Source organism: Leptopilina boulardi, unplaced genomic scaffold (genome assembly GCF_019393585.1).
Source record: "Leptopilina boulardi isolate dan_hultmark-lab unplaced genomic scaffold, ZJU_Lbou_2.1 LbouV2_208, whole genome shotgun sequence".
Lineage (NCBI taxonomy): Eukaryota > Metazoa > Arthropoda > Insecta > Hymenoptera > Figitidae > Leptopilina > Leptopilina boulardi.
The window spans coordinates 379424-395887 of record NW_026137761.1 but is presented as its reverse complement, the minus strand read 5'-3'; the positions used below and the strand labels follow the sequence as shown (position 1 = coordinate 395887).

At 30.2% G+C, this 16464-nt stretch overlaps 3 protein-coding genes across 12 annotated transcripts in view; 2 read left to right on the top strand and 1 right to left on the bottom strand.

The window, feature by feature from the left end:
- Positions 1-16464, bottom strand: part of LOC127278580 (potassium voltage-gated channel protein eag) — a 1151741-nt gene that overhangs the window by 1122721 nt on the left and 12556 nt on the right. The window lies entirely within an intron of this gene.
- On the top strand, positions 2377-6512 carry LOC127278590 (uncharacterized). Its single transcript, XM_051300384.1, has 3 exons — positions 2377-2619; positions 2856-3708; positions 5523-6512. The coding sequence occupies exons 1-2, from the start codon at positions 2436-2438 to the stop codon at positions 3701-3703; spliced, it is 1032 nt and encodes a 343-aa protein (XP_051156341.1). The 5' UTR covers positions 2377-2435; the 3' UTR covers positions 3704-3708; positions 5523-6512.
- Positions 8318-8845, top strand: LOC127278570 (uncharacterized). Its single transcript, XM_051300351.1, has one exon. The coding sequence runs from the start codon at positions 8318-8320 to the stop codon at positions 8843-8845; it is 528 nt and encodes a 175-aa protein (XP_051156308.1).

Genomic DNA, 16464 nt, shown 5'->3' with positions numbered 1-16464 from the left:
AACAAAGATCATTTATAATTGACTCAAGTAATATTTATTTAATGTAAATTAATATTTATTTTATCATTGTCAATTAATAGTTCTTCAAAGTGTTTGGAATTGAAAATGTACCCTAGCGGATTGGTTCAAGCGTATTTTGATCGATTGTGCTTAACTTCGCTTAGAGTGAAATTTATCGATAAATTGTTTAAAAAAATGATATAAAAATGAAAAATAAAGGTAAATTATTGTTTATATATATATATATGATTTGTGGAAAAATTGTGGTAACCCTGGCGGATTGTATGCGATGCGAATGCTCCACGAAATTCGCGGAAAATTCATGGAACACGAGGTTAAAATTGAAATTCTGTCTAAAATGTATAAAAAATTATGAAATTTCAATTTTAACCTAGTGTTCTAGTGATGCATAATAAGACACAATTATCTTGATTCTCATATATTCTCGATTGTTATTGAAATTATCTTGAGAAGTTAGTATTAAAAATTCATTTGTTTTTTAACTAACCATCTTGACTTATTTAATTATCAAGAAAATCAATAATATTGCTTTTTGTTTATTTTCAAACTGTCAGTTCAAAGCAAAGGTTATAGATGTTTTGAAAATCAATTTTACAATTGATAATATCAATAAACAAGTAGGGTGTCCTTTATGTTCATTTCATGAACATTTTGCTTCCTCATTATATGATGCAAAAAATTTGCTTCCTCATGGAGGAAGCAGTAACACTGAAATTAATATACATAAAAAAATTGTGTTTGTTTAAATTCAAGTTTAAACATAAAATTATTGCATTCCTTGCATTATAATAAATCGATTGGTATGTATGATATATATTTAAATTATTATTATTATTTAAATTGAAAGAGTTAATGAAAGTTTAAAAAAAGGAATACAATTATTTTATATTTGAACATGAATTTAAATAAACACAAAATTTCTTTGTTAAAATGCAAATTTTTTATTTTTTAACTTTCATTAATTGTTTTAATTTAACGCAAATGTATACTTTATACATACCAGTCGATTCGTTTCAATGCAAGGAATACAATTATTTTATGTTTAAACTTGAATTTAAATAAAAACACAATTTTTTAGCTAAGACGTAAATTTTTTATTTCTTAAATTTCATTAATTTTTTTAATTTTATTCAAATGTATACTTTCTATATACTAATTGATTTGTTTCAATGCAAGGAATAAAATTATTTCATATATAAACTTGAATTTAATCAAACACATCATTTTTTAGCTAAAATGAGAATTTTTGATTTTTTAACTTTCATTAATTCTTTAAATTTCAATCAAATCTATACTTTATATATATATCAATCGATTCATCTTGACATAAAGAAGACGATTATATTATATATTACCTTAAATTTTTCGATTTAAAAATTTTTTCAATTAAAAAAAAAATTTTGGAAAAAAGACGATAAAATTTTTTTTTTGGGTATTTTTAAAAATCTTCTCGTCATTTTTGAGAGATTAATGTGTTAAATAAGCCTACCAAATTTTACCCAAATCCATTAAAACCTGTTAAAGATATCGTGTTCACAAAAACTATCCACACACACATACACACACACATACATACATCCGGACAATTGATCAGGATCTCATATAACATGTTTCTATATAGAGGAAAATTTGTTTTCAACATTTTTAAAAATTTTATAAACGAAAGGACTACATAGCTTCCTCCACGAGGAAGCAAAATAATTCAATTTCTCGAAATGGAAGAATCAAGCCAAAAAAGATCATTTGATTCAACGTCAGAAAGGTTTTACGTATTACTAAATTGAAATTGAGTGTGACAGATAATTAACGTTATATAATTTAAATATTAATTTTACTAAAAATAGGGGTGAAAGAACTAAAAGATTGAAAGCAAACTTCGAAATTAAATCTCTCGATCAAAGGAACAAGGAAGGTATATGCATAATTTGCCGTGAACAACAAATCGAAAAAATTATAAAAATGAAAAATTGCAATACTTCAGGACTCATTCGTCATATGGAAAACCATCATAATGATCTTTATAAAGATATTTATGGTTGTGTCTCATCGCAATCTGACAAAAAAAAGGTTATTTTTATGTTGACATCTTGTCAAAATTAAACAAGTATACTAAATACTTTGTTAATCCAATAATCATACTATATAATTGAACAAGATTATTTTAGTGTATTTTAACATTTGTATAAAAATTTAGAATTCAAAAGAAAATTTATTTTGAAAATAATTGATATTTTCATATTTTTATTATAGTTGTAGTATTTCCTTATTTACACCCAACAGTACAAGTTTACAGCACCCAGGTATCAAATTCTCGAAAATCCCCACTCTGCCTCTCTTCGGCCGGTGTCCTCTCTGATTACCCCACTTCGTTATTTGTACCCGACAGAGCAACACGAAAAATTTAATAAGTAGAAATGAAACGTGCTAAATACAATAATCGTGACCGTAACCAAGATCGATCTAAACATCACCGTGATCGTGCTAATAAGAAAAGAAAATTAGATGCTATTTTGGAAGAGGTGCGACGAATTAGAGATGATATCTCTAATTCTTCTAGTGCGAGTAAATACGACTCCTCGTCATCATCATCATCTGCAAGTAAGTAACAATCGATTTTCGCTATAAAATCAAAAAAAAAAAAAAAAAAAAGTCCTCGCTATAGGTCCAGAAAAAATTACAATTATAAAAAGACTTCGCTATAAGTCTATACCTTATAATATTTTATATATATATATATATATAATATTATAATTGTATACGAAAAAGTTACAATTATTCTCATATAGTCTCGCTATAGACTTCAGAGACTCACTACATTAATTTTATTATTGTAGGCGATACTGAGGAAATGACACATTCTTCGGGCCAAACTGTGGAGACAAACAATGAACAGGACAAGGATAAAACCACAACAACCGAGGAAAACCCAAATATACTTATTGACCTGCTCGGCTCAAATCCCGATAATTTAAATAAACAAATTGACCCTTTACATGAGGAAATATGTTTGCGTTGGGATGTATACCTGAAACAAGGATTAAATAAAGAACAAAAGGAGGAATTAATGAAAAAATATCCAATTTTTGAAAACTGCAAACTGATGACACCACCTAAATTAAATGCAGAAATCCAACAATGCATGGATAATAAAGCCACACGACATGATCAATTTTTGGAGAAACTCCAACTTCAAACTGCCCATGCCCTATCAGCAACGGGAGTTGAATTAAATAGAGTTCTAAAGTCAGAAGATCAAGAAAAATCAAAAGAAACGTGTTCCACCCTCGCAGACATTGGTCAACTGCTATGCAATATTCATCACGCTATTACTACAAGCAGGAAATACCAAATCCTGCCTTACCTAAATTATAATTCAAGAAAGCTGATAGAAAATAGTAGTAGAGATGAATTCCTCTTAGGTTCAAAGTTTGCCGAAGATGTAAAAGCGACAGAAGCTGTTCAAAAAGTCGCAAAAGATTTAAAAATAATATCCAAAAAAAATTTCACAAACAAACCATCCACATCAAACCAACAACCACAATCGTCGGAATATAATTCAAAAAATAACAAAAAGCAACGAGAGCATTTAAACTACTCGCGACGTCGTCAGAGTCCGAAGAAGAAATTCAACAGGGATTATCATCAGAATCATCGCAGGCGGAGTCCAACCAGGAGACGTTAAATGAGGTAAGCTTTCACGCTGGTCGCTTAAAACATTTTTATAACAAATGGACACGTATTACTAAAAATAAATCCATTTTACAATGGATTCAAGGGATAAAAATCCCTTTCATTAAATTACCAAAACAAAACGTGAAACCAAATGTTATTATAAATTGTAATGAAAAAGCAGAATATGATTTTGCGATAAAAGACCTAAAAAATATGGGAGCAATTGTAGAAAAGAGGTCAAAGAAAAATGAATTTTTCTCCAGATATTTTATGGCTTTAAGACCTAATGGAAAATATAGATTTATTTTAAATTTAAAAAACCTTAACAAATTTATCCAAACGAATCACTTTAAATTAGAAGATTACAGGACGGCCTCTAAATTAATATCAGAAAAATGTTTTCTTGCTTCCATAGATATGAAAGATGCATATTATCTTTTGCCAATTTTCGAACCTCATAAAAAATACTTAAGATTCCAATATGAAAATAAAATCTTTGAATTTCAGTGCCTACCATTTGGACTTAATATTGCCCCTTATATATTTACAAAACTCCCAAAACCAGTAATTCAATACCTTCGCGAAAAACTAAACATTCTCTGCGTCATTTATCTGGACGATTTATTAATAATAGGGAAAACAAAAAAAGAATGCTCCGAATCAGTAAAACTTTCACTTAAAATGTTAACAAAACTAGGTTTTTTAATAAACTACAAAAAAAGTAGTTTATCACCCTCTCAAGAAATAAAATTTTTAGGTTTCCTCTATAACAGTCTAAACATGACCCTAACATTACCCGATGACAAAAAACTCAAAATAAATAAATTATTAAATAAAATAAAAAACAAAAATTATTGTTTAATAAGAGATTTTGCAAGTTTAATCGGGAAATTAGTCGCAGCGTGCCCAGCTGTTAAATATGGTTGGGCACACATAAAAAATCTAGAACGGGCAAAATTCCAAGCTCTAAAAAGTGAACCCCAAAATTATAATAAAAAAATTCAAATACCTTCATACACACGTCAAGATTTAGAGTGGTGGTCAAATAATTTAAGCTCATCTTATCAAAATATGAAAACCCCAACAAACTTCGATATCGAGATTTATACTGATGCATCACAGTCTGGTTGGGGAGCATACGCGAACGGAATAGAAACAAAGGGGTTTTGGTCAAACGAGGAAAAGAACTTGCATATTAATCAATTGGAATTACGAGCAGCTTTTTACGGGTTAAAATCCTTTGCAAAAAATTATGAAGACTGCGCAATCCTATTGCGCATAGACAATAAAACAGCAATAGCTTGCATTAATAAAAAAGGAAGTGTTCAATTCCCAAAATTAAATAATATTGCAAATAAAATATGGCTTTGGTGCGAAACAAAAAATATAGAAATAATTGCGTCATATATTCCTACCAAAGACAATTACCTCGCTGACCGCCAGTCTAGATCCCAATTCATAGAAACAGAATATACATTAAACGATAAAGTATTCGATATTATTTGCTCAAAATTTAATTACCCCACAATAGATCTATTCGCATCTATGCTTAATAAAAAATGCAAAAGGTACATATCGTGGGGTCCCGATCCTTACTCAGAAAATGTAGACGCATTCACTGTAAGCTGGCAAAACGAATACTTTTACGCGTTCCCCCCTTTCTCATTAATATCGCGAATATTAGACAAAATAATTCAAGAAAACGCGGAAGGAATATTAATAGTTCCCAATTGGCCCACTCAACCGTGGTACCCGCTTTTTCATAAACTTTTATGTACTAAGGCACTCTATTTTCAACCTCAATATGACTTAATTCTTTCTCCTTTCAGCCTGCCGCATCCACTATACAAATCACTTACCCTGGTTGCAGGGAATTTGTCAGGAAAAAATGGATAGAAAATAAAATTCCACAAAAAGCAATCCCTACTATGTTGAACTCTATTTCGGAAAATACATTGAAACAATATAATACCGTTCTTAAAAATTGGTGGGAATTTTCAATTAAACACACACAAAATCCGTATGAATATAGTCTAGAAAAAATATCTAATTACCTTATAGAAATTTCAGAAAGAAAAATATCATATTCAAATGTTAACACTCATAAATCCGCGCTTGCCTTTTTATTTTCCATTAAATTAGAAGACGAAAAAATATTAAAAAGAATACTCAAAGGAATATACAATAAAAAACCACCTACTCCGAAATACGCTTCAACATGGGATCCTAATCCAGTTCTATCTTTCCTGAAAAATTTGCATCCACTGCAGTCATTAAATCTTCGCCAAATTACTCTTAAACTAGCTATGCTTCTTGCGCTCACGACAGGTCATAGAGTCCAGACATTTTCTTTAATCGAATTAAAAAATATAGTAATATTAGATAATAAAATAGAAATTAAAATACCAGAAAAAGTAAAAACGTCAGGAAAAAATAGGTATCAACCGTTTATTGTCTTGCCATTCTTTCAAGAATGCCCTGAACTCTGTGTGGCATCAGTTCTCCAACACTATATGGAAAAAACTAAAAATTTACGTCCAGAAAACGAACGTTTTTTATTTATCACCTATAAAAAACCGTTTCATAGAGCCACAACTCAATCTATCAGCCGATGGTTGAAATCAACACTTCACGAAAGTGGAATAAATACAGAAATTTTCTCTGGTTATAGTACGAGACATGCGTCTACATCCGCTGCATATAGAAAAGGTGTTAATATAGAAACAATACGTAAAACTGCAGGGTGGACGCATGCTTCGGAAACATTTAATAAGTTCTATAATAAACCGGTTACTTCTTCACATTCAGAAGAATTCGCTATAGCAGTTCTAAGTCTAAACTAATTGTAATTGTTCTTTTTTTTTCTTACCCATGTAATTGTTCAACAAAATGTAAAAAAAAAAAAAAAAAAAATTCTTGGTTCTTTGTTCCAAAATTTTCTTCGTTATATAATAATAAAAAAAAAAAAAAAAAAAAATGTTCTATTATTCAAAAATATATAGTTTTCAATAAAACAAATAAATTGACGTTCAGATCACCGAGTACAGATCTTTAAACATCTACCGGGTGTAATTATTGAGGAAGACGAGCGAAAAATAATTATAAAGATTGATCGACTTACCTGGTAGGGAAGATCAATCGAAATTATTTGAGCTCGTCTTCCGAAAATAATTACACTCCCACCCTCCCATTCATATATCCCAAGTGATCTGAAAAAGAACGAATTCAAACAACGAAGTGAGGTAATCAGAGAGGACACCGGCCGAAGAGAGGCAGAGTGGGGATTTTCGAGAATTTGATACCTGGGTGCTGTAAACTTGTACTGTTGGGTGTAAATAAGGAAATACTACCGGGTGTAATTATTTTCGGAAGACGAGCTCAAATAATTTCGATTGATCTTCCCTACCAGGTAAGTCGATCAATCTTTATAATTTTATTGGTCACTTGGTGCGCTAAGAAGTGTCTTCCTTTTAATTTCTTCGATGATTGCGAGGAGTCCAAAAATGTTTTTGAATATTTAAATACTCAAGTTGAATTACCGAAGCGCAACAAATTGAAATCATTATTTCAATCTCATTTTGAAAAAACTCAGAAAATAATTTTAGAAATCTTGCAAAAAAACTCTTCAAAAATTTCGTATACGATTGATGGCTGGACATCAATTAGAGCAAGATCATATTATGGTATTACTGCCCACTTTATTGACGAAAATTGGGTTCCGAGATCTCTGGTTATCGATTTTGTGCCATCCAATGGAAAGCATACTGGAAAGGACATCGCCAATTTATTTCTAGGTGTTATAAAGGAAAAGGGTTTGATAAGTAAGCTACAGGGAATAACTATCGACAATGCCTCAGCCAACACATCGTTTATTGATAAATTAGCAAGTCTTTTAAGCGCTTCATTGGGAACAGAATTTGATGCAAATGATTTACATTTCCGTTGTTTCGCGCATATAATTCACCTAGCTGCTCAAGATTTTTTGCGCGAACTTCAAATCGAAGACAATCATGTTGTATCCGAAGAATATGATGAGTACGATGACAGCGAAGAATTGCTTGAAAATCATGAGAACGTTTATGAAGAACAAGAAGAGGAAGAAGGAACTTCTGAATCGAAGGTCATGGTTCGTTTGCGAACTCTTTTTAAGAAATTGAAGTATTCCGAACAGCTACGTGATAAATTAAAATCAGCATGTGATGTAATGGGAGTAAAATTTTTATCACCGATTTTAGACGTGTCCACAAGATGGAATTCTTCTTGTGACATGATTGACGTAGCTCTTCAGATGAGAGCAGCTTTGGAGTTTTTTTGCACTACCGATTCGAAATTGCAATTGCTTAACTTAACAACGACTGAATGGGATCTTTTGAATACTATTAGAAAGTATTTAATGTACTTTAAGACCTTATCTACAACTCTCTGTGGCGATAAATATATTACCTTGCCGCTCGTCATATTAGGCTTTAATTTGTTGTTAGACAAATTAGAAACATCAATACAGAGTATCAACGAAAAGCGGAGACAAACTGTGACAGATATGTGTCTCAAAAATGCTCTTCAACGTGCTTGAGATAAGCTCCTAAAACACTACCGTAAATGCAACTAGATATACAGCTCAATTATGATTCTTGATCCAAGATTTAAGTATGAAACTTTTGAGATGACAGAATGGGGTCGCGAGATGGCCGCAGAATCGTTAAAAAAATTTGAACAGATTTTTAAACAAATATATACATCACCAGATTTGAGATATCAACCTACCGAACCAAATGAAGCTATGGACACAAATGATAAATTCAATTTATTTTCACTTTTTGAGCAAAAATCATATTCTGAATCAGGATGGCGACACGAAATTTCGAGGTATCTAAAAGAGCCAAGAGCTGATAAGAATACGGATATTGCGCAATGGTGGAAGGAAAATCAAAATGTGTATCCAAATCTCAATCGCATGGCAAGGGACTTTTTTAGTATTCAAGCAACTTCAGTACCAGCAGAACGTTTTTTCTCTAAAGCTGGACTCACAATAAGGAAACATCGTAATCGCGTGAATCATGAGTCTGCTAGGACCTGTATTTGCCTCAATTCCTGGACATCTTGCAGTTTAAGTTCTGTTATAAAAGAAAAATTTGACCGCGCCGAAAAGTAATTCGATGTGTTATGTGTTATGCACCTTCGTGCATTAATTGATTAATTTAATTCATTTATGTCCTGTTTTCTTAATAAATTTTATGCCTGATATTTTTAATATTTAATGCAAATAAATTATTAATCTGTACACAATAAAAAATGTTGCACTTGAATTACAGTATTGAAAAAATTTAAATGCATATTTTCAAAATCAGTTTTAATGTATTCAATATAATTGATTAAATTTTAATTTCTCAGTTAATATAGTAAATAAAATTTTTTATAATTTTTAAATAAAAACGATAATTAAACAATAAGATGTTTAATGTTTAATTTAACCTAATAATTACTGAAAACATGATTTTATATTATATTTAAGAATGTAAATGTTATACAAATCCAAATTGCTTTGTTCCGTAAATACAAAATTAAAATTAAAAAATGTATTTTCTGTAATGTACAACATTTGTCTATTTCTTAAACTCTCGAAAAAAATTTTAGATGCCTGGAAAAGCTGTAAATATATGAGAAATTTCTTTATGATACTATTAGACATTCTCAAAAATAAAATTCAATTTTAATTTTATAATAAAATTATTATCATAATTTTAATTATATAAATATAAATCACATTTTTTTATAAGTGAATTATATAAACCAAAAAATTAACCTTTAAGACAATAATCTAGAATTGTGATGAATTTCGATTGATTATTGTTTTTATAAATTCAACTGTCAAGAAAAACTTGATCCCTTTCTCTTGAAGTATAATACAAGTTATTGATCTCGATTTTTTCTTGATTTTCTCTCTTGAATGCATCACTATCGTGTTCCATGAATTTTTCGCGAATTTCGTGGAGCATTCGCATCGCATACAATCCGCCAGGGTTACCACAATTTTTCCACAAATCATATATATAAACAATAATTTACCTTTATTTTTCATTTTTATATCATTTTTTTAACAATTTATCGATAAATTTCACTCTACGCGAAGTTAAGAGGTTTCTATGCGAATTCGCTCAAAATACGCTTGAACCTATCCGCCAGGGTATATAGGATATGAATTACATATTCTAACGCGGCATTTTGTCGCGTACAAATAACCTACAAATAATAAAGTTAAATAATTTTTTGTAATGTAAATAAACGACACCAGGGTGTATATATTATTATATTTGAATGAGAGTCCCGAATATTCTACATAGGATAGTTCCGGAATCTACGTTACCGACAGTCGTACATCGATCGTGGATAAAATAAACTATTGTATATTGATTAATCTGAATGACACCGAGAAGAGAGGGCGCTTTTTAGCGACGCTTTCGAGTTGACTCGTCAGCCATTTTTACTCTCATTTCATCCTTGTGTTAGTACAGGACAGTTGTGTTTTTCCTATATTCTTTCTTTTTTTTGTATAATCAATTTAAAAATGTAGTAAATTATAAATTATGGGACGAGGCTTCATCGTCTTCGTTAAGAGAGCGGTGAGTCCTAAATTAATAGTATGAGTCGTTTCTTCTGAATCAATCTCATTATTATTGTAAAAATTTAATAAATAAAGAAGAAATCCTTGTCATTCTGCCTTCTGCCACTTTCTTAATTTTTCTTAATTGAAGTGATTATGAATAAATAGTATTATAGTTAAATTCCGTTTAATTAATTCTTTTTCTCCTTACCTCCCACTCTCCGCGGTTTGTTAGGAAGTTTTTTCTATCATTTTCTGAACTAGTCTGGTAATTATCAAAAATTTCATTTAATTAACTTTTGGATATTTTAATGTAAAATATTCTGGCGCTAACCATAAATTATTCCCTTTAAATAAATAATAAATAAAATAGCCTCAAAGTGTAGATAACGTTTTCTCGATTAATCCTCGAATCATTAATCAATTAACCTTGTTATAATAATAATTGTTAAAATTTAGTTTAAAAATAAAAAATAATTAAAATTATATACAGTAGAACCTCGATTATTTGAGGTAATGTGGAGAAGAAGCACTTCGGATAGGCGAAAACTTGGATAACAAGGAATGAATAACTAAAATTCAAAAATTTTAATCATTTTTTAGTGTATTTAATATGCTACAAAGAAAATTAATCACAAATGTATATAAAAGTTAAAATCTAATGAAAGTAGATTAACTTTTGGGTATAATTATTGTTAATGCATATCGGTTCCATCCGTTTTATCCAAGTTTTTTCTGTATTATCCGAGCATGCACCTCGTGTTCGTGCCGGGGCGGTTCAAATACTACCAATTTAAATTCTACACCGTTAAAACCCTACACGTCAAACTCTACACAGTTAAATTGCACACCGTTAAACCTTATACAATTTATTTTTTAAATTCTACACACTTAATGTGTACAATGTTAAACTCTACACAAATTTATTTTGTAGTGAAAAATTAATTTCTTTAAATTCAACACGGTTAAATTCCACAACGTTAAACTCTACATATATTTCTTTTGTAATAAAAGATTAATTTTCTTAAATTTAACACAGTTAAATTCCACATCGTTAAATTCTACACATATTTATTTTGTAATGAAAAATTAATTGCATAAAATTCTACACAGTTAAATTGTTCACCGTTAAACCCTCCACAAACTTATTTTATAATAGAAAATAAAATTTGTTGAACTCTACACAGTTAAATTGCATATTGTTAAAGTCTAGAAAAACCAATATTATAACATAAAATTAATTTTAATAAATTCTACACCTTTAAATTGCACACCGCCAAACTCTTCACAAATTGATTTTATAATAGAAAATAAAAATGATTAAATTCTACACAGTTAAATTGCTCACTGTTAAATACTAAACTATTTATTTTTTAAATTCTGCACAATTAAATTCCACATCGTTAAATTCTACACAGATTTATTTTGAAATGAAAAATTAATTTCGTAAAATTCTAAACAGTTAAATTGTTCACCGTTAAACTCTCCATAAAAATCAATTTATGAAGAGTTTGGCGGTGTACAATTTAACGGTGTAGAATTTATTAAAATTAATTTCATATTATAATATTAGTTTTTGTAGAGTTTAACAATATGCAACTTAACTGTGTAGAGTTAAACAAATTTTATTTTATAATACAAAATAAATTTATGGAGAGTTTAACGGTGAACAATTTAAGTGTGTAGAATTTTATGCAATTAATTTTTCATTACAAAATAAATCTGTGTAGAATTTAACGATGTGGAATTTAACTGTGTTAAATTTAAGAAAATTAATTTTTTATTATAAAAGATATATATGTAGAGTTTAACGTTGTGGAATTTAACCGTGTTGAATTTAAAGAAATTAATTTTTCACTACAAAATAAATTTGTGTAGAGTTTAACATTGTACACATTAAGTGTGTAGAATTTAAAAAATAAATTGTATAAGGTTTAACGGTGTGCAATTTAACTGTGTAGAGTTTGACGTGTAGGGTTTTAACGGTGTAGAATTTAAATTGGTAGTATTTGAACCGCCCCGTTCGTGCCTCGGATAATACGGGCAGAATCTCGGATAATCGTGGTTTTACAGTAATAAAAATAAAACATTATAATATATATATTACAGGCATTTTACGTGTAATGTCCTGAGTTAAAAAATTGATTTCTCGAAAAAAGTGAAACTTGGGGAAATTGTTGTCCTACCTGATAGTAAAATATCCTAAAAATATTTTTTTACTTTTTTGAAATTTTGGGGGAGATAGAGGGGGTCAATTTTATCAATTTTCCCTGACACCGCCTATTATTTGAATTTTTTCTGTCTATAAATACAATAAAAAAAATTTTGGCAAGTATATTTTTTGAAGGTTTTTTCAGGCTCTTTCCAATGGAATTTTATCAGCTTTCCAACCATCTAAGTTAGAAATCCCTAACTTTTTTTTATCTTAAAATATCTGGCTTTAAAGTCAGCACCGAATGTCTACTCCTCGCCCGTTAGTCGTACCGACAATTCCCGTCGGTAGTGTATATATAATTGAAACATGCATTTTATATCAGAAAAGAATTAATTTTTTAAATATTTTGTTACAATTTTGTTGATTGTAAATAAGAGTAAATTTACTTGAGAGTAAATTTCTGGGATATAAATAAAATTAAAAATTTAAAGAATATACTAAAATTATATCTCTTTTGTAAAATACTTCATACCATGGATTGTTTTTATAAGCACTATAATGAAATTCAAATAGTAGGCGATGTCAGGGAAAACTGATAAAATTGACCCCCTCTATCTCCCACAAAATTTCATTTGGGAGTCATAAGTGATCACTGCAGTATTTTAACATAACCAACAAATCTTAGCAGTCTAGACAAAGTGTAGGCGGTCTTGGCAGTAACTTACAAGACGGACAGGCGTTGCAATCAGAGTTGCCAATGACTATTTAAACGCAACTGCGCTTATGCTATGACAATTCTCTTATAGGTCGAAAAAAGCGCGCCTATATAAAATACTTAAAATAATAAGAAAACGTTAAGAAAGCAATAAAAAAACATTTTCACTATTGAATTTATTGTTTTTCGTTAATTAATTTGTTTTCTATTAAAAAATATTAATTTCCTTAATGTACTTAAGTATATAAAAATAATAATATTAATAATTTTATTATATTTATATCAGTATTGTCATTATTTTTTATAACATGTATAATTTATTATTATTATCATCATATAATATTGTAACGATACGTTATAAGAATAGTTCATAATGGGTTGATGATACAAGCAGCGATGCGTCGGAAGAGCGAGTCAGAGAGAAATGACAGTTGCGTTGCTTATTTCGCGCCGCTCTTCCCTCTCTCGTACTACCTCTTACCGACAGTTCGCTTCTTGCCTGGCTTCGAGGTGCTTCTCGACAGTGTTGCCAAGTTAGTGGTCTTCCCACTTTTAGTAAGATTTTGGTCCTTCAGTAACATTTTTAGTAGGAGAAATATTTTAGTAGGAAATTTAGTATCTTTTTGTTTCTTTACTGGTTTTTTAGTGTTTTTACCTAAATGTAATTTTTTTACGTAAATTGTATCTGAAGTATTAAAAGTGTGGTCACTAACAATAAGTTTAAACTATTTAAGTGAATTTGATTGGTTACACTGATGGCAATTGAGCAAATGTTCAGACTGGGCCAATCAAAATTAGTCTCACAGTTTTATAAGAAAGGATGCTCTTCTACGTGCCAAGCCCTGCACTGCTGTTTAGTACAGTTTATTCGTGACGTATCGTTTCCACCCCTTCATTGCACGAATAGAGGTACATCTCTTTCGTCCAACGAAGGAGATAGGAGATCGAGTTAACTCTCAGGGTACTTCCTGGGGATGACGTTCGTCACCTAAGTTTATCTTCCCACCCGTAATTCCAGGTATGGCAGGAGTGCCTCGAAGACTGCCTGGCACTTTCCCAATCAAACACCGGCTGTGCACGATCGGTGACCTTACTTTAGGACCTAGTCCGGGAACCCTATGACTAGTCACCTTTACTTCGGAAATTTCCATTATACTGTTGTAGGGCTTCCAGAGCGTATCTCTGAAGATAGACCAGTGTACGAAATAACATCCGCCGTTTCCTTTATATAATTCTAAATACTCGACAATCAGTACACCCAGGGTCTTCGTGGAAAAGTGCGATTATTTTAGATACGGCTAATAAAAAAAAGTTTATTTAATTTTCTATTTTTCTTTCTTGATTCACTTGGCAGCGTTCTCTTCCTTCTCGAAATCTGTCGGCGACGATCTCATGTGAGCCATGTAGTGCAAATTATAGTAATTACTTTCATTTTTTTGTAACAGTCTTTTTTTGTTGTTTCTTATTCTTCAATTTACGTATTAAATGGATCTAAGGTGTTTTATTGAATTTACCCCTCTCCTCTCTGGCTTCAAAGACAAGGTCCTTCAAATAAAATTATGTAATAACCAGTGCTGGATAGTAACTAGTTATTACACGGAAAAAAGAGGTTTGGTAAATATAAGTAAACTGAGTTCGGTTGACTGTAGAGCAGTTGTTGAAACCAAATGAATAGTTGTCTTAACCTAAGTGGTTCGGTTGTTAAAACTAAACTCGAATGGTTGTTTCAGTTCGGTTATTTTAACCGAAGTTCGGTTATAACAAACAAACACTTTCCAACAAAACGATTTATGTCATCCCCACTTCTTTAAAAGTGGGACTTAGAAAATTTTTATAGTACTCCTTAACTTGAAATCGGACCGTCACCATATGGAAGCAATTTAGACTTTATCCTTAGCACGCCGGGGATCGCCTGACCGGCCGATGTTTGATTTTTAAGACATTTTTTTTGCAAGGGTTTTATAAATCAATGCTTTTCTTCAAACATTGAAAAATTCGAAATGCGACGTTGCCAAATACTTTTTTTCAATGTTGTCAAATCTAAAAGTTTTCATTTTGCCTTTTAGGCATGAAAACGCTTCAGTTGCAAGGATTTACTCCCGGAGTAACGGCACATTCTTTTAATTCGTTCGTTAACACAAAAAAGCTTGTATTTTTTGTGAATTAATTAATTAATTTAATTTCAATTAATTCATTTCTCTATTTCAAAGACTAATTGTTTAAAATATTAGTGAGAAGTGATAAAGTGAAAAAATTAATTACGTTTGAGTTCTTAGTGAATACAAATATATAGAAAAATTCAGAGGTGAACAGTTTATTTTTACTTTGCCTGATTTTTTCCTAAATCATGTATGTTTTAGTGTAAAATGCATTACATTCAAAAGTATTTAATGTAGAGAAGAAATGTGCGTTATTTAAGACTTGTGTGAAGAGTGTATTGTTCCTTCTTTTAAAGTTATTAACAAAATTTTGATAGTTGATTCTAATGTAAAAAAGTATGTCTAATTTGCAAAAAGTTGGGAAATCTCGGCTTTGACAAAAATCTTGAAGCCTATGAAATGCCAGTTATTATTAAAAACATTCTTAGCAATGGTAAAAAATTTGTAAGTCTAAAATGTATATTGTAAGTAGCTACTTTTTTAAAAATGGAAAATAAACATAATAGTTTTGGAAATGTAGTGTTTTTATTTTTAATTACACTACTCCCCTTCAAAGAAAACATCCTTATTTTTTATTGGTTTATAACTGAACAGTTTGATTGCTTCAACCGAAAAGTTTGATTGAAACAACCGAAGAGTTGGTTAAAATAACGAAAAAGTTTAGTTGAAACAACAGAAATGTTGGTTGTTGTAACCAAAAAGTTCGGTTGAAGTAACCGGAAAGTTCGGTTGAAATAACCTGAAAGTTCGGTTGCAATAACTAAATTTTTATCATAATGTCAACCGAATAGTTCGGTTGTTACAACCAACTTTTTTGTTATTTCAACTAAATTAAGGACAACCTAACTCGTTTGGTCATCACAACTGCTGAGTTCGGTCAGGTTCGAAAAGTTCGGTTGGGAAAACCGAACTTTTAGTTAGCTATACCAAACCATTTTTTGAGTGTAGTAACTAAGTTACTGAAAAAGTTACTTTATTTGTAACTTATAACGTAACAAAGTTACTTTTTTTAAAAGTAACGTAACTTAGTTACTATTTTAATAGTAACTTTTAATTTTAAGTTATTTCGTTACTTTCTTTGCACTTTTTTATTGCTTTGAAAAATTAATAATTTCGTATTTCAAAAAAAGCGCACAAAGTG

Bases quoted from the DNA above. Each gene is read 5' to 3' on its own strand.
- LOC127278570 (XM_051300351.1), top strand. From the start codon at position 8,318: ATGATTCTTGATCCAAGATTTAAGTATGAAACTTTTGAGATGACAGAA.
- LOC127278590 (XM_051300384.1), top strand. From the start codon at position 2,436: ATGAAACGTGCTAAATACAATAATCGTGACCGTAACCAAGATCGATCT. The intron at 2,620-2,855 runs GTAAGTAACAAT...TTATTATTGTAG, and splicing joins GTCATCATCATCATCTGCAA to GCGATACTGAGGAAATGACA.